The sequence below is a fragment of the Haemaphysalis longicornis genome, unplaced genomic scaffold, assembly GCF_048455015.1.
Source record: "Haemaphysalis longicornis isolate Haplotype H1 unplaced genomic scaffold, Haemaphysalis longicornis Haplotype H1 scaffold_12, whole genome shotgun sequence".
In the NCBI taxonomy this organism is placed as follows: Eukaryota; Metazoa; Arthropoda; class Arachnida; order Ixodida; family Ixodidae; genus Haemaphysalis; species Haemaphysalis longicornis.
This window is the reverse complement of record NW_027526225.1, coordinates 107,843,200-107,861,547: the sequence shown is the minus strand read 5'-3', so window position 1 is coordinate 107,861,547 and position 18,348 is coordinate 107,843,200. Positions and strand designations below refer to the sequence as shown.

At 47.7% G+C, this 18,348-nt stretch overlaps 1 protein-coding gene across 20 annotated transcripts in view; it reads right to left on the bottom strand.

The window, feature by feature from the left end:
- The window catches only part of LOC144163204 (uncharacterized), a 1,050,610-nt gene that overhangs the window by 13,786 nt on the left and 1,018,476 nt on the right, over nt 1–18,348 (bottom strand). For all 20 annotated transcript variants that reach the window (XM_077694043.1, XM_077694044.1, XM_077694046.1 and 17 more), the window contains one exon: nt 2,764–2,986. In XM_077694043.1, coding sequence (XP_077550169.1) covers nt 2,764–2,986 — 223 coding nt within the window. The remainder of the gene's footprint in view (nt 1–2,763; nt 2,987–18,348) is intronic.

The following is an 18,348-nucleotide window of genomic DNA, read 5'->3' as shown; positions in this document are numbered from 1 at the left end:
TAAGGGTTGCGATATTCAGTTCCAAAATAGGTGCAAGCCGTGCACTTTCGGTGTTGAGCTGAACGTTAACAAAACGTGTTGTTATGCCGCGCTCCACCTCTAAACCCTCTTATTTACAAAACTAAAGCGCAGAATTGAGCCGACAGAGCCTTTTTAGAAAAAAAAAAAAAATACGGATCTCAGGAAAAACAAAATGGAAGTGGTAGAGCCCGAAACCAGGCCATTCGCTCCACAACCGATGGTTTTACCGGTAGGCTACAAAGGCCGAGGTGCGGGGCTCTCCCAGTAGTTTCTAAATAGAATTGGGGATAGTTCCACGCGAGAAAGTAGGTAGCGCTGGGTGCGTACAGGAAGTGGTGCCTGGCTTGTACCTCGCTGGGAACGAAATGTCGCTTGACAGAACGAATAGTCAAATCAATATATATCTATCACTCACTCACTCACTCACTCACTCACTCACTCACTCACTCACTCACTCACTCACTCACTCACTCACTCACTCACTCACTCACTCACTCACTCACTCACTCACTCACTCACTCACTCACTCACTCACTCACTCACTCACTCACTCACTCACTCACTCACTCACTCACTCACTCACTCACTCACTCACTCACTCACTCACTCACTCACTCACTCACTCACTCACTCACTCACTCACTCACTCACTCACTCACTCACTCACTCACTCACTCACTCACTCACTCACTCACTCACTCACTCACTCACTCACTCACTCACTCACTCACTCACTCACTCACTCACTCACTCACTCACTCACTCACTCACTCACTCACTCACTCACTCACTCACTCACTCACTCACTCACTCACTCACTCACTCACTCACTCACTCACTCACTCACTCACTCACTCACTCACTCACTCACTCACTCACACTCACTCACTCACTCACTCACTCACTCACTCACTCACTCACTCACTCACTCACTCACTCACTCACTCACTCACTCACTCACTCACTCACTCACTCACTCACTCACTCACTCACTCACTCACTCACTCACTCACTCACTCACTCACTCACTCACTCACTCACTCACTCACTCACTCACTCACTCACTCACTCACTCACTCACTCACTCACTCACTCACTCACTCACTCACTCACTCACTCACTCACTCACTCACTCACTCACTCACTCACTCACTCACTCACTCACTCACTCACTCACTCACTCACTCACTCACTCACTCACTCACTCACTCACTCACTCACTCACTCACTCACTCACTCACTCACTCACTCACTCACTCACTCACTCACTCACTCACTCACTCACTCACTCACTCACTCACTCACTCACTCACTCACTCACTCACTCACTCACTCACTCACTCACTCACTCACTCACTCACTCACTCACTCACTCACTCACTCACTCACTCACTCACTCACTCACTCACTCACTCACTCACTCACTCACTCACTCACTCACTCACTCACTCACTCACTCACTCACTCACTCACTCACTCACTCACTCACTCACTCACTCACTCACTCACTCACTCACTCACTCACTCACTCACTCACTCACTCACTCACTCACTCACTCACTCACTCACTCACTCACTCACTCACTCACTCACTCACTCACTCACTCACTCACTCACTCACTCACTCACTCACTCACTCACTCACTCACTCACTCACTCACTCACTCACTCACTCACTCACTCACTCACTCACTCACTCACTCACTCACTCACTCACTCACTCACTCACTCACTCACTCACTCACTCACTCACTCACTCACTCACTCACTCACTCACTCACTCACTCACTCACTCACTCACTCACTCACTCACTCACTCACTCACTCACTCACTCACTCACTCACTCACTCACTCACTCACTCACTCACTCACTCACTCACTCACTCACTCACTCACTCACTCACTCACTCACTCACTCACTCACTCACTCACTCACTCACTCACTCACTCACTCACTCACTCACTCACTCACTCACTCACTCACTCACTCACTCACTCACTCACTCACTCACTCACTCACTCACTCACTCACTCACTCACTCACTCACTCACTCACTCACTCACTCACTCACTCACTCACTCACTCACTCACTCACTCACTCACTCACTCACTCACTCACTCACTCACTCACTCACTCACTCACTCACTCACTCACTCACTCACTCACTCACTCACTCACTCACTCACTCACTCACTCACTCACTCACTCACTCACTCACTCACTCACTCACTCACTCACTCACTCACTCACTCACTCACTCACTCACTCACTCACTCACTCACTCACTCACTCACTCACTCACTCACTCACTCACTCACTCACTCACTCACTCACTCACTCACTCACTCACTCACTCACTCACTCACTCACTCACTCACTCACTCACTCACTCACTCACTCACTCACTCACTCACTCACTCACTCACTCACTCACTCACTCACTCACTCACTCACTCACTCACTCACTCACTCACTCACTCACTCACTCACTCACTCACTCACTCACTCACTCACTCACTCACTCACTCACTCACTCACTCACTCACTCACTCACTCACTCACTCACTCACTCACTCACTCACTCACTCACTCACTCACTCACTCACTCACTCACTCACTCACTCACTCGCTCGCTCGCTCGCTCACTCACTCACTCGCTCGCTCGCTCGCTCAATCAATCAATCAATCAATCAATCAATCAATCAATCAATCAATCAATCAATCAATCAAGCGGCGTACCTGATGTGGTGGGCGCAGTGACCGGAAAGGCGTAGCTGATGTCCTGCGTCTGTCGGCCCACGCCGAACTCTGTGGCCATCACCGACACCTTCTTGGTGAGCGTGGTCTCGCGCAGCTCGTCCTGCGGCCTCGGCTCGCCGTCGGCACTCCGTCGGCGTCGGCCGAACGACGTGACCGTTTCGATGTCGTCTTCGCGCCGGCCGGTGGGGATCTGGCACAGAACCTGCCAGACGCAGCGCAGAAACAAAGGAACAAGTTAAAATGATGCGATGAATTCAGCGGAATCTTTACAGGTAAAAAAACGTTTAAAAAGGTCATGCAGACAAAATACAAGTTTGCTTTATTCAATATATTTCGTGTTTTGTAGTGCCCCCAGCGCTTGTCCCGCAGCAAACAATGCTCTATTCACTGAGAAATTAATCAATTTAAGGTAAAATTTTGATTCTTCCGCCAAATTGTCTTTTCCTGCCGTTTGCAATGACATCACTAGAGCAGATCTTCAAGCTAAACCTATGAATAAAAAAGCAAGCTGTGGAACGTGTTTACCGTTAGTAAACCTAGATGGCGCCACCTTACCACTGCGGGACGTTTACTGCCTTTGCTTTGTTTTTGACCCTATTCGTTCCTGGCTTGTTTTTGTTAAGGTAGAAAAAAATGCGTTTTGGGAAACATGGTGTTCACTTGAGAACTGCGGGCACGTAAGACACCGTCGCCTACGCCAATCCGCAGGTGTCTTCTGAGGCTACCCCAAAGCACTGCAGTGCTAGTGCGCGCAGCATTAATTTAATCAATATCAGTTAAAATTTTGATTCCCCCCCCCCCCCCCCAAATCGTGTGTTTTCGTGACGTCTGCAATGACATCACAGGAACCGCTCTGCAGCCCATTGCGGAGCCTTGTTTCCCGTTAGTCAACCTAGATAGCGCCACCATGCCGTGGCGGGCCATTTTCCGCCTTTGCTTTTTTTTGACCGTATTTGTACCTGGCTTGTTTTGTCAAGGTAGAAAATAATCGTTTTGTGAAACATGGTGTTCACTCGACAAGTATGGTCTCGTAAGGCACCATCGCTTAAGCCAATCGGCCACTGTCGTCTGAGACAACCCCAAAGCGCCCCACTGCTCTGCAGCTAAAACGAGCATAGTGCGCGCAGTCTAAGAACGTTCGCACCGACAGCAGTGCGCCTCGGTACGTCTATGTTTACTTGTACTTTTGTAACTTCCACTGTTTACCCCACCAGTCCTACTGATATAAAAGGGATGTGCCTTAAATTTAAGCGCAAATAGCTCATTCCGCAAGCTTGGCGCGCCTAATTTGTGTTTGTTTTTGGCGGCCTCAGCCAATCACACAGCAGGGCATATGACATCATAGGTTCTCTTGCGGGAAATGAGCTAGTGGGTCGCATGGCCATGCCATTTTTTTGCCCTAATTATGTAGCTTATGTGAGCGAAGTTTATGTTAATAATGGTGTCAGTAGGATTCTAAGGAGGCAATCATTCGAATGAACCAAACTTGTGTTTTGTCTTCATGGCTCCTTTTAAAGGTCACTAATGAGCATGCTGCACGCTGTTTTCCCGTCAGCTAGCGGATAACAGCGCTACACCAGTCAGCAAGCTAAGATGCGACGACTCTGAGAGAGAGAGAGAGAGAGAGAGAGAGAGAGAGAGAGAGAGAGAGAGAGAGAGAGAGAGAGAGAGAGAGAGAGAGAGAGAGAGAGGAGAGAGAGAGAGAGAGAGAGAGAGAGAGAGAGAGAGAGAGAGAGAGAGAGAGAGAGAGAGAGAGAGAGAGAGAGAGACAGCTTTCTAATTCGTCGACAAGAAGCTGATGTTATGGGTCTCGCCCCATGAAAGGTATTTCCTTATTCCGAGATTTCTTGGCTTTGACTGGCTGTCCTCGATCGGGTTACCGGGTTCATTCACTTGATAGAATCCGTAATTCTGGCTAGATCGAGTGGTTTGTTGTCGCAATCACATATTATGAGGGTTGTGTCTTGACGATGATGACGGAAAAAATGATGATGACTGTAATCTTGCCTTCGCGGTTTCATTTGGCACACGGACGGACACATGAAAATGAAATTTTTGCTCGGTAGAACAGGCCGCCGCGGTCGACACCCGGTGGACTGGCACACGGAAAGGTTGCAAATAGAGTACTAATAAGAGAAGACTGATGTAACTCCCCGTTAACACAGTGTCAATTTAAACAAGCGCAAGACAGAATAAAGATTTTAAAAGCCGCCGAAGACAGGTAACGTCTTAACAACACAAGGCGGCCTTGGCTTATCGCATATTGCCGCTATCTACTTCGTTGCGCAAGTCTGCTGGGAATCGGTAACCGCAGGTAGCATTAAGTTAGGAAACGCGCGTATGGTGTTTTCTATTTGTACGTAGATAAATTGGAACAGGATATAAGAGCGCGGTAAAAATCCAGAAACGCTGTAGGCCTAAAATTAGATTAGTCAGGTTTTCTGCGCTAGTCGGGGAAGCTGATTTTCTTTCTGTCTGATTTCCTAATTCAAATTTTTACTAAAGCGAGGAACTCCGCACTCATACGGCACGTGGGCTTGATGCAAGGGACAGGGGTGCTTTTTGCAGTGCTTATATCGATCTGCCTTTTTTTCGCACTACGTGAAGCAGCGCGCAAAGTGAAGCGAACGCAATGCTGTTGGCAATACCCCTTCGAAGGAACCAAATTTTAAGAAATAAGAGGACGAAGAAGAAGACTATTTTCAGCAGACGGCGATTATGATGTTCCTTGGTGAATGACACATACCCAAACAGGGGATTGGCCAAACATGAGGGGTATGAAGAAAGGTCTTATTTATATACAGGCTCCTGTAAATGGGAAATGTAGAGAGCTTGAAAATACTTCTTGAAAGTAAAAGCCAAAACTAAGAATTGGAAAGACCTCAAAACAACTACGTCATCATCATCATCATCTTCTTCAGCAGGTGGTGTTACAATGCCTGCTGACGGGGCAGGAGCTAAAGGCATTGAGTGCCTGACAAGGGCTTCCGACCCTCTGCAGTTCAAAACAGAGGGAATGTTTCAATCAAATATGCATGCTTAGCAATAACATCCAGCAATATAGAAAGAAAAAATACGTTAAAAAATACGAAAAATCGTGCATTTCCAACAATGAGAATCACAAGTTGTACAATATACATAAAGATTTTTCTGCAATATATGTTACTAGTAGTAACAATAGAACCCTACAAAATTCTTAACTGATTGTCCCTTATGTTTAGAAAAAACAATCAAGTCTGCGCACGAGTCTCCCTCCCCAAATTGCTCGTCCGCTTTCCGCAGAAGTCATAATTTCTTTTATTTCCTCGTCTCGGGTTTCAAACTACAGTTGAGAGAACGAACTGAAAAAAGACAAAAAAATAGGGGTCCCTTCTTTCGTAGGTCAACTTATTCTACCTTGAAGCTAACATGGTCGTTATTGTTTCATTCTCTGGTCTAGCCTTTTGTTCCTTTTTTTTTTCCGCTTTTTGCGCTCTCCCTCCGAACGACCCCGCAAGCTCATTTTAGTGTCCCAAGACGCCCGGGTTCTAATTTCGCGCGCAGGCGTTGTGATGGCAGGGCTGTTTATGCTCAACCAAAAAGAGTCAATAGCGATGTGTTAACACCCCCTATAACGCGAAGGCCTCACCGGTGGCAGCATGGTACGAAAGTAAATTTTCGGCGCTGCTCCTAGGTGTGCACGAAAGAGCGTCGCTAAGCGCAGTTGGACAAAGTTGGCAAACAGACGACGTTCCGGCTTTCTTACCGCGAAGGCATCTCCGAAGCTTAGGGCAGCCTGGCACCACGAGCAGTTAATAGGCTCCCGCGTCACTAGCCCCGTATTGAAGCTACAGTTATAACACTCGTAAGTGTCTGCATGGCAGCTTGAGGAGACTAAATAAAGCAAAACAGACAGACAGACAGACAGACAGACAGACAGACAGACAGACAGACAGACAGACAGACAGACAGACAGACAGACAGATAGACAGACAGACAGACAGACAGACAGACAGACCAACCTACAGACAGACAGACAGACAGACAGACAGACAGACAGATGGATGGACGAAAGGGTGAAGGTATGTATAGACGGACAGACGGACGGACGGACAGACGACAGTCGGAAGGACACAGACAGACAGACAGACAGACAGACAGACAGACAGACAGACAGACAGACAGACAGACAGACGGACGGACGGACGGACGGACGGACGGACGGACAGACGGACGGACGGACGGACAGAAGAATGGATAGAGAAAAAATATTATTAGAAGGCATAAGAAAGACTAATAAGTAAAGAAGGAAAGAACGAAAAGAAGCAAGGCAATAAAGATGACAGGGTTTCAAGTAAACGACCTCTCGACAGCTGCCCCTAATCACCGCTGTGACTCTCATTTCCTTCTCGTTTTTCCACTTGGCGCTACAAACGAGCCTAAGATGGTCGGAAATGCCCCGGCTCTCAAAACAGCGCCTTTGCGAACCTGGGAAACCGAAGGTCTGCCCAAGAGTAAAGTACGTCGAGTAAGGCACGTGGCCCGGCGACATTGCAAGAAAATGGCCTCTTCGGAAATAAATAATAGCCGTGCGCGAAACGCACAAATGTGGCCGGTGCCTCCGTTGCAACGTGCGCGCATTTTGCGCAACCTGGCGCCCGTAAGGCGACCGAGTAATACTTGCCCGGGCGTAACTGCTCCGGCCATGCAGCTCAAAGAATATATGGGTGCAGTCGTTGGCACGAAACCGGGACTTACATCAAAGGAACTGACGTTGCAAGAATGCCACGCACGACGAATTGTCTCAAAACGGCGCTATAACGTTGGATTGCGAAACAAGTGTGACTGGAGTGCTTCTTTTCAGAAGGGGTTTTGAACAAAGCAATATTTCTGGCTCGGGTTGCAATGGTGGTTTGAAACGAACGACGTAGCATAACTTGCTCTTTTCAACCCAGAAGATGCCGAAATTCTCGCGTTGCTGTAAGTAAACTCGCGACCTATACTCCTTATTTGAAGGCATACGTGGAGACCTAGGTTTGGCTTCCAGGTGACAAAGCACATATTTTGTGCATTATTATTTTTTTTAGTATCGCACAGGCAAGATTTTTGCACGGTTTTGTGCGTTCCGTTCAGATTTGCTGATGTCACCGCAAGTCTTGAAATACGCGGCCGTTTTTTATTTCACGCCGTCGGTTCATGACGCGACAAACTGGTGCTGAGCTCAGCAATAACGTTTATATACGGGAGCAGCCCGAAATAAATAGCCCCATATATTCAGAAATTCTGCATCAAAATCAAAGGAGTGCCTTCCACAAGTTCGTAACGCCAAGGCCGTGGTTTTTTTACTTTTGTCTCTAGCCCTTTAGAACCTGGTGTCGTCATTTGACGAAACCGCACAAAATATCTCCTAGTGCCTTAAGAACAAAACCAATACTGCTAGTTTTCTCGGCAAGAGTTCTTCAAGGACAGACACCTCTTGCGATAGATATCCACATTGTTGCGTTTTCACGGAGTGAGACTATATGAAGAAGTATGTAAAAAGAAGAAGCCCTAGCGGGCACGAGGTATGACGATGGGGTGGGTAGGAAAACTGAAATCCTGGTTCGTGCAAACGTCCATAAATCTGTGAATACTTGCACCGACAGCTTTAATTTAAATGCGAATGCATTTATCAGTCGGGGGTTGTCTTGCGTCCATCGAGCGGCGTGCGCCTGCATTCCTCCAGCGCGAGCGCACGTGAGCGCGCGCCTCGTAGTTCTGCCTTCGTCGTCGTCGTCGTCGTAAATGCGAATGCATTTCTTAGTCGGGGGTTGTCGTGCTCCGTCGGCGTGCGCCCGCAGGTGTTATCTCTCCGCGCTCAATGCCGAACGCATGCGCTTGAAGCGAGCTGTACTAGTTTGCTCGAAGCGGCAAGGACTGCGAGTACTGCGGTGTTAGTCTCGTGTCTAACGTGTATGGGAACTTGATATCGCACGCCGTTGCCACGTCTCCCGTTCGAGACACGTCTCCGTACAAGGACTTGTACACCCTTGCCTACACCCGAGACGGAGTCTTTGTGGTGACCGTGTACCTCGCGCCCAACCTCGCTCGAGACGCCGTTGCCGCGCAGCTGGACGCGGCTATGGAAAGTGTGCGCGTGCGCTCTAAACCCTCTGACCCCATAGTCTTGGTTGGCGACTTCAACGTTGACGTGCGCAAGAAGAGTGGCGAGTGGCTGGTCGAGTACATGCAGACCAGGCACTCTATGCATTGTCTCTCTGCCGGCTTCGACACGTGCCCCACTACCATTCACGGGAGTTGCACTGATCTGGTCTTTACGCAAAACTGTGACGGGCGTATGCTTCTCAAAGACCCTTTGACCGTGCACTTTAGCGATCACAAGGCAGTGATTGTGGCCGTCAGGTACAACGATAACACAAACAGGTGCTGATGAATAAATGATTACGTTCACACTCTCGTCATTAATTACGCCATTACTCGCAACACACTCACCGGTGCACCCAATGCATTCGCATTTCTGCACGATTCCCTTCGGGGAGGTGCGGGGGAATTTTTGTCTGCAGGCTAAAAGCGTCGTATTTTTCGGAAAACTAAAACATTTTCTTTATATTTGAAACAAACTTTTAATTGCCTAATGGCCTAATTAACTGTCATCCCTGTAAATCAATATATACGTGCACTATCATTTATTTTTTTGTTTTACACTTTATCATCATCAGCAGCATCAGCAGCATCATCATCATCAGCCCACTAGGTCTACTGCCGGTCGAAGTCCTCTCAATCGACCTTCAACTGCCCCTGTCCCGCCCCACGCGAATCCATTCTTTGCCTCCAAAATTCCTCATTTCGACCCTCCATCCAGTAATTGGCCTTCCTCTTCTTCCAGACCCGTCTCCCGGTGTCCTCTCAGTCAACCTAGTTGTCCACCGATTTCCATGTTGTCTAATTACGTGGCCAGCCCAGTTCCATTTTTCTTTCTTTTTTGAACTATGATATCTTTTACTCTAGTTTTTTCTCTAATCTAGGAAGCTCGTTTCCTGTCTCTAAGTGTTACTCCGATCATTGCTCGTTCCATGGCGCGTTGAGCCGATCTAAGTTTTTCTGAGGTCCAAAACTATATGAAAACACACAGAAAAAGAATTTTTGACCCCCCCCCTCCCCCAGGTATAAAAGGGTTGGAGAAGCGGCATCTGTACTGTGCTTGTACTAAACATACAGCGCAGAAAAGACTTTTGCAAGCACAGTGCCAGAAGACGTAATTTTCGAACAAACTGTAAGATCTCCACCCCTAAGCGCAACATTGCATTTCAGAGTTGCACTTCGATTAATCAATCAACCAACCTTTATTTCCAACAAAAATTTGGGGGTTCCCCACGCGAAAAGTGATCGTAAAAACCCCTTGAAGGTGCCTGACGGCCCACATTCGCGGCGTAGACAGTAGCAGTGTATCTGTTCTTATGAAAAGTCGTTTAAATTACAGTAATTTACACGGTTACGTGTAGAATAGAAGGCTTAGCAATAGCAGTTGCACAGGTGTAAAAACAACAACCGAACACTCCTGATACATCTATGCAGTGACACCAGAGATACAGAAATGCGAAAACAAACCCTAGAGAATTATATAACCAAAGGTTTGACCAACACACAAGTCAAACCAACGAATGTGCTACCTGCTTAAAAACAGTTCCCTCCTTTCTTTTTTGTGTAATCACTTAGATTAGTGTTGGCATTTTCGTATTTGTCTAGCGAAGAAGGAATAGTACATCGTACTGATTTCGGAAAATAGCCATTCCGCCGAACCGGAACTAGCTACCTGTAACAGCCTCGAGTGGGCGATTCGCTTTGTTGAATTCTGAATGCGAAACGCTTTGTATCTTTCATTTGAAAAGAAAAACGAGCTCAGTAAACGAGAATTCGAAATGATATTGGCGCACATGATTTTATAGAGACAGAACAATGTGTGAGTTGAGTGTGAGTATGGTACATTGGCGTTGTGACGCACAGCCCCTGTTTTATTACAAGAAGAGTATTTTACTATTTTCAAGGGTAGTATTGCCTCATACGTGTCAGTAATGTAGGTGCGCAATCTACAATGCATGGTGAATCTGATCTGAAGTTTAGCTTTAACTGGAAGATAATGGCGACATGGCGACAGTGCACCAGCCGCTGAGGGCAATGATTCAGTCGACTCTTCTATGTGACACGTTCCCGCCAAATCAGATGAACATTTTACACCACACCAGGTATTTTATGTTTGCTTACTATGTGTACTGGTACTCTGCCTATCGTTATCATTTGATGCAGAGTTGTATTCTTATTTTTTGCTGCACATAAGATGGCCTTTGCTTTGCTGGCCCTAATTTTTAAGCTATTTCAATATGACCCGTCGGAAACGTCCTACAGCGCCTTCTGAGCCTTTGCCGCAATTTCGCTTGTGTTTTGGCCCGAAATAAATTGACTGGTGTCATCTGCATAGAGAGATAATGAAATTGCATTATGTGTTGTAACAATGTCATTAATGTAGATATTGAAAAGCAGTGACTTTTGGGCTACTTTCGGTCGCGGCAGAGGCAATTGACTTCCACGGGCTTCAAACATGCGGCAGTCGAAATTGTCTTCAGAGCGTGAGAGAGCGTGCAAAAGGGTGACTAATGACCGTCATGACAAAACATTTTTGGGAGGTAATTGGCGCATGAGGTGACGAACGTTTTGACTGTTACGGGTCTCCCACGATATTCAGTGTACATAAAAAGCCGTCGTCATCGTAGTATTCACCCCCACCACCACCACCACCACCACCAACACCATCATCACCATCATAATATTTTTTTATTACGCAAGTACGGCCTTTGGCATAAATTAAATGTAGTCCAGCTGTCCGTCTCCACAATGAATTCCAGGAGAGGCCGGTATTGGGGACCGTGCGTCCAGCGGCGAAGGTCAGGTGGTCGTCCTGGGTGTTACCCAAGGGCCCTCATGGGACGAATTCGTGCTGCCTGGAGGCCTGAGCATGTCCCCAGGAGGTTGTCCAGGGTCGCTTCAGTGGCTCATCATAATCACCGCCACCGTCATCGTCTTCGTTGTCGTAGTCATCACCACCATCCGCCTGTTTGTCTCTACTGCTGTATAGTAGGCACTATACAGTAAGGATCATAGCTTGAAGCATTCTACTATCGGTTGCGCATAGATAAGTTATCATGCTCGCGAAATCCTACTGGTGAAAATACGAAAAATAAGTACGTTTTAAAGTTTAATTAATTTCAATCTAACACTTATCACTACCGATGTTCTTCATTGTCGGAATCAATTTTCTCCCTCTTTTCAGGAGAGCGAGCCATTATTTACACTGGATGACGGACAAGGCTATTCTTGTGTCTTTCAAATAGATTGCTTGCCTGTTGCTCAACGTTATAAAAAAAAAGGTTTATGGGCGGCAGAGTTATCCCTCAAGGGGCGAACATTAGCCCAATGAAGAACGCGTTCCGATCGTAAATGAGGTCAGGGTAAAAGACCCGGGGAATTGATTTTGTGCAAAGAGCTGAACAATTAACGGAACTCCTGAAAAAAGAAAGAAAAAGTGTCGCTCGTAAGCGAGAAGAATGGGTCGCGGTAAATAGAGCATGAAAAATTGCCCTTCCTGGACCTAATAACGCCATCGGCAGGTGCTACCACGAACAGAGACGAAAGAAAATAAAACGAAACTATGCTGGCGGTTCACAACTTTTCGTTACTACTTTCTGCCGCGGGCACTTAGCAAGCGTGTGTGCGCTAAACCAGAAGCCACGAACGAGGCCCGTGAATTAATCGTTACCTGACCCTCCCTAGAGACGGTAAACTCACAGGAGAAAAATGCAAAACGCGAACGCCGGAAAACAACCTAGATGATACAAGTGAAGGAAAAGAAAAAAAGAAAAAACCGAAAAAAAAACAGCTGACGTCACCACGCGGAGGCGGGAAAGAGGCGCGATCATGCGGGAGTCGAGAGATTGGATAGCCTAATTAACCGAAGGCCAATTAAGACGCGCTGGTGGGCCGCAGGGCGACTCTCCCCACTGACGCAATTTATAGATCGCCTTCACGCTACATTGAGGACGACCCCGCTTGGAATGCCGGCGTGGGACGGAGGGAAGGGCTGGGGGAGAGCTAGAATTGGGCTTCACGGGAAATCGTGCCATTAGCCGGATGGCTGGAGGGGGACTGGTACGTGAAGGCTGCGTCGGGCGGTATTCGCGTTGTGCGCGAAGTCGGCACAATTCTTTCGCACGCCCAGTTCACCCGGAATGCAATAATTACAAAAAAAGTGTAGCGAATTCTTCATTTTCGGAGGAATTCGTCTGAAAAGCAGAATGTGATGACGACGGGGGGATATACACTCGTAATCAAGAATGCGTGAAGTTGCCGAATCAGCGGTATTAGTGAGTGGTTTATCTGCTATGTTTTTTTTTTTTTTTTTTTGGGGGGGGGGGGGGGGGGGGGGGGCTTAGCAACTACACCACCAGGGAGGGTATATCAAGAGGTCGAAAGTTCATGTGGAACTACTTTGGGAGCAAAAATTATCACATTTTGTGAGAAATTAACTGATCTAGGTTCGAGCACGCATTGTGAAGGCATCTGTTCTGGGTACGATATCGTTCTGGTATATTAGCAAGTTTAGACAATGATGTCTTCAAAAAGTACGCAAGGATCCACTATTATCAGAAGTTTTCACCCAGACAATTTGCTGTTCCAATTACCCTTTATTTTGCAAGCTCTGACTCTCTCTAGTAAACGCATTATGAGCCGTCCGTAGTATATTTCAACTAAGTGCACGACTATTAGGCAATAGGCAATAAACATTGCGACCGCATTGACATAGTACTACACCAAATCATGAAAAGCAATATATATGTTACAAGGCAAATTGGTGACCGCCGTTTTTTGAAGTTCCCGTTTCCTTAGTATCCCTCCTGGGTAGTTTGTCTTTATTTACGTCGTGCACAGCATACATGAGGTGGGGGCGAGCAGTAGAAGCTGTCACAATCGGCAGCGTTGTGGCATGAAATTCGGGAAGCCGTTGCAAGGCGCCAGTCCTGGATGGATCCTTTTTGGTGTCACTGCTTAATATTTCGTGTCTTCGCGGGGAATGGTGACAGAGGATTCCCTGGGTTTCTTCTCTCAACAGAAAAGAGAGAAAGAAGCGTCAAACGGCATGCTTTTTAATGAAATGCCACCATTTGTGAGACTGTCCTGAGCGATACGATTGAGTCTGTAATGGCGCATCGGCTGCTCCGCACTTCAGAAGAGTGTAATTGATGCGACGGCTGCCATTTCATTTTGCGTTTTTGTCCTGTTTTGACAATGTTGCCAGTAGCTGTAGGAGCGCTGGAGTTCCGTTCAGTCTCCGTAGAATTGCATCGTGTACCAAAAAAACGTTACAGATTTCTCGGTTGCCTTGTGCCTGAGGTCAGAAAAATGTTCTTCAATAGTAGGGCTTCCCAAGCTTCTCTTACCCAGCTTGAGATCGTGCAAGCCAGCTGGGGCCTGCTCTCGGAGGACGCACTCTTTAGGTCGGTGGGATCGTTTACGAATACGGAGGTCGGCAGGCTCGGGATGCCATTTTCGTCCAGTGGTTTCGACTGAGCGTCAAGTGGCAGCCATTTCTCCGGCGGTTGACTTACGCGAGGGCTTCAATCCCTACACCCTGCTAGCCTTTCTCCAATATTACCAGCATAGCACCGGTGCCCACACATAGAATCCAGCCGAAGTTTCAGAGACAATGAAACGTCAAGAAGGTGAGGCAGCCGTTCTTCGCCTGCTCAAATGGATAAAATTGACCAGCGGAGGGCCGGTGGACGACGCACCTGACGCAGCCGATGAGCTGCAGGCAACGGGGCGTCAGGAAGGAGTGAAAGCCATTTTAGCAGGCTCGTGTGGTCGGTGACAAGCGGAGGGCAGGTGGACGATGCACCTGACTCTTCCGAGCAGCTTCAGGCAACTGAATTTCGCGAAGGAAAGCCGGGTGTTTTTCACCTGTTTGTGTTGTCGCTGACTGGCGGAAGGTCGGTGGACGATGCTCCTGACGCTTCCCAACAGCTCCAGCCAACGGAACACCGGGAAGGAGGCCCAGGTGTTCTTAGCCGGCTCGTGTTGTGGGTGACCGGCGGAGGTCCGTTGGACGATGCACTTGACGCTGCCGACCAGCTCCAGGCAACGGAACGCCAGGAAGGAAAGCCAGGCGTTTTTCGCCGGCTCGTGTGGTAGGTGACGGGTGTAGGGCCGGTGGACGATGCTCCTGACGCTGCCCAACAGCTCCAGCCAATGGAACGCCAGAAAGAAAGCCAGGCGTTTTTCGCCGGCTCGTGTGGTAGGTGACCAGCGTAGGGCCGGTGGACGATGCTCCTGACGCTTCCCAACAGCTCCAGCCAGCGGAACAGCGGGAAGGAGAGCCAGGTGTTCTTCGCCGGCTCGTGTGATAGGTGACCGGTGGAGGTCCGGTGGACGATGCACCTGACACTACCGACCAGCTCCAGCCAACGGAACGTCAGGAAGGAAAGCTAGGCGTACTTCGTTGGCTCGTGTGGTGGGTGACCGGCGTAGGGCCGGTGGACGATGCTCCTGACGCTGCCCAACAGCTCCAGCCAATGGAACAGCGGGAAGGAGAGCCAGGCGTTCTTCACCGGCTCGTGTGGTCGCTGACCACGGAGGGCCTGTGGATGATGCACCTTACGCTGCCGACCAGCTCCAGGCAAGGAACGTCGAAAAGGAGTACAAGTCGTCCCTTGCCGGTGCACGTAATCGAGGGAGAACAGCGGAGGGCCAGCAGAGATGGGGAACGATGAACGTCAGCGTTCTTTTACAATTATGGGACGGAGCTGCTGTCTTACATGTAATGATGATAATATAGTAACCAGCTGCCAGCAGTCTCCTACTCTTTTTTATTATTATTATCTTGAATATTCTACCGGCTACACAGTAAGCTACCGAATATATTCTTAACATACAGGCTTGCTAAACCACAAGTTGCCTTGTAGTTTAGCAACAGCCATGAACCAGACTTCGTCGTCACCGTAAGCAAGATTTTCATTGTCGCACGATAGCCGCAGCAGCACCAACGCACGCCATGTGCATAGGAGGACACCCATCATCATCAGAGAGGGGACGCGCCATGGTTATCAGCTTTTTTAGCGCCTAGCTCTCGCTCTCCCTCTCTCTCGCTTTATCTCTATCCCTGCCAGGCAGTACTTGTTGTACAAAATAAATCGATTTTCTTGAAAGTTGGCCACGCAAAGCCAGCGTCAAACCATCTCTGAATCCTGATGGAGGCGAAGAGCAAAAACGCCCGTGAATGCCACATTTCGGCGCACGTTAAAGATCTCCAAGTGGTCAAAATCAACCCGGAGCCCTCCACTACGGCGTGCCTCATCGCCTGCGTTGCGTTAGCGCGTTCAACCCTACGATCAGTCAAACCATCTTTGAAGTTCACCCGCACAGCTTAGTGACGAGAACAGCCGATAACCATGCTAAGCACACTAATGCAGCTTTACTTGAGCTTTCATCAATTTTGCACCCATTGTGCCATAGCCTTTACATCCATTCAACCACGGCAGGCCCCTCTTTTTAATTAACAATCGTCCTGAATAAAAGCGTCACATTAACCGAAGAAGCTTAAGTTGCATAAACGAGGCATTCATTATCAAGTCGTTGGACGTATCTGTGTCCATTTTGCTATTATAAGAAAATTTAAATTCGGCAGCTGTATTAGTGCGTCTGTTTTTAAAGGCGAAATTATTAAGTCTGGTCAAACACAAAAATTGACCATCGTCGTCTGTACCAGCACGAATGGCACAAACATCAAGTGACCTCAGCGACGAACACTTTGCAGTGGAGGATTTCGAATTCTTGACAATAATGGGACGGTATTACAGTTAATGACAATTAATGGCACTTCATCGCACGCGATGCCAATGAGGGACGCGTGATGACAGGTAATGCCAATTGATGAACATGTGTCGGTACCTGATACCATGACCTTCCCAATATTTGTCGTTACTAAAAACCGCGACTTCCTGAGAAGTCATGACCTTCCAAGCAACCTAATGATGACTTCATGTAACGGTGTCACGTGTACGTCACACAACACCAACGTTAACACATTAAAGGGTGTCAGAAAACGCCGACGTCAAAATGGGTGCCCCCACTAGAGTGAACTAGAACACAGAGTGGTCGAAACAAGTTGCCAAAAAATGAAGTAAAAACAGGGTAACAAAAGAAAAATCCCCTGAAGTACTGCGATAGTCTCGCCGCCACGCGGGGTTAAGAGGCAACTTGAGCGTCTACATTGATAACTTTAAAATAAACAAACAAATAAACCAGTATGAAAAATATTTATACACATATAAATATGGAAATATTTATTCGTATAGTTAAATGCATTTCATCATCGATACTGCAAATATGAACGTGAATTCCCTGAACTTTTGCGTTGGCAGTGGCACCATGCGGCGGCGGCAAAAACTTTCTCGCCATCTGCTACATTAACTGTGGCGCGGTAGCCCATGCATGAAAGCTAACGGACCCCATTCCTTGAAGACTGCGCATAAATGTTAAGAGACTGGGCGCAAAGCGAGTAGTCCTCTGGGCTAAAATGTGCATTTCTAACCCAGCAGTCTACAAATATATGTTTCTTCCCGTAATCTGACCGTGATTTATAACGTTTGGTGGAAAGTGCTGGAATGCTTCAGACTGGAAACTTGGTGCATGTATACGCACTTTTGGGGCGCCGATTCAGCCAATGTGGCGTTGTTGGTGGAACAAAGGCATGCTTAGGTAGGTGTAGGGTCACTAGATAAAGCTATCTATTGACACTAGATAGGTGTACATATGTATATGGCGTATTCGTCTTTACGGAAATTGCGGTGATATGTTTTTCTTATAATCGGAAACTACACACTTGTTCGTCATTGCCTGTTCCAAGGAAGCACGTCTATTCACTTCATTTCATTGAATCATTCATTGATTAACTGTGAGAGTATTTGATTTGATTTGATTGTAGGGCTTAACGCGCCGACGCAACGCAGGCGATGAGGCGCGCCGTAGTGGAGGGCTCCGGATTAATTTTGACCACCTGGTTAACTATTGCACGTCGTTCCGAACCGGAAATAAATACTGAAAGTCAATATAATAACCTTAGGCATTGTTTCCCAAGTTTACGCGGAAATTATAAGAGAAAAAAATTACACCATATTCCGGTAGGGGAACCCTGAGTAGTATGCAAAGCAGCCATGGGGTCGACTGAAGTTCCCATTAGTTTTCAGTTCGTCGTTTTCGTTGACGTTCAGCTTCGCGTGCCTTCGTTGTATCAGTAGCTTCTTGACGTAGTTTGATTGAGTGAAGGACATAAGGCGCGTTCGTAGCACATGCTCCCGTCTCGGTTTGTAGCGCAGTGGAAAGAGCGCGACGTACCTCCCACTGCGGCAAGAGAGTCGTGGGATCGAAACCGGGCGCCACCTAACTATTTCTTTTTACAGTGGACTGCGCTGACGTCAGCCCAAACGCTGACAGGGCTGAGGAGACGCACATGCGCGTGGAGTGCGGACAACGAGGGAG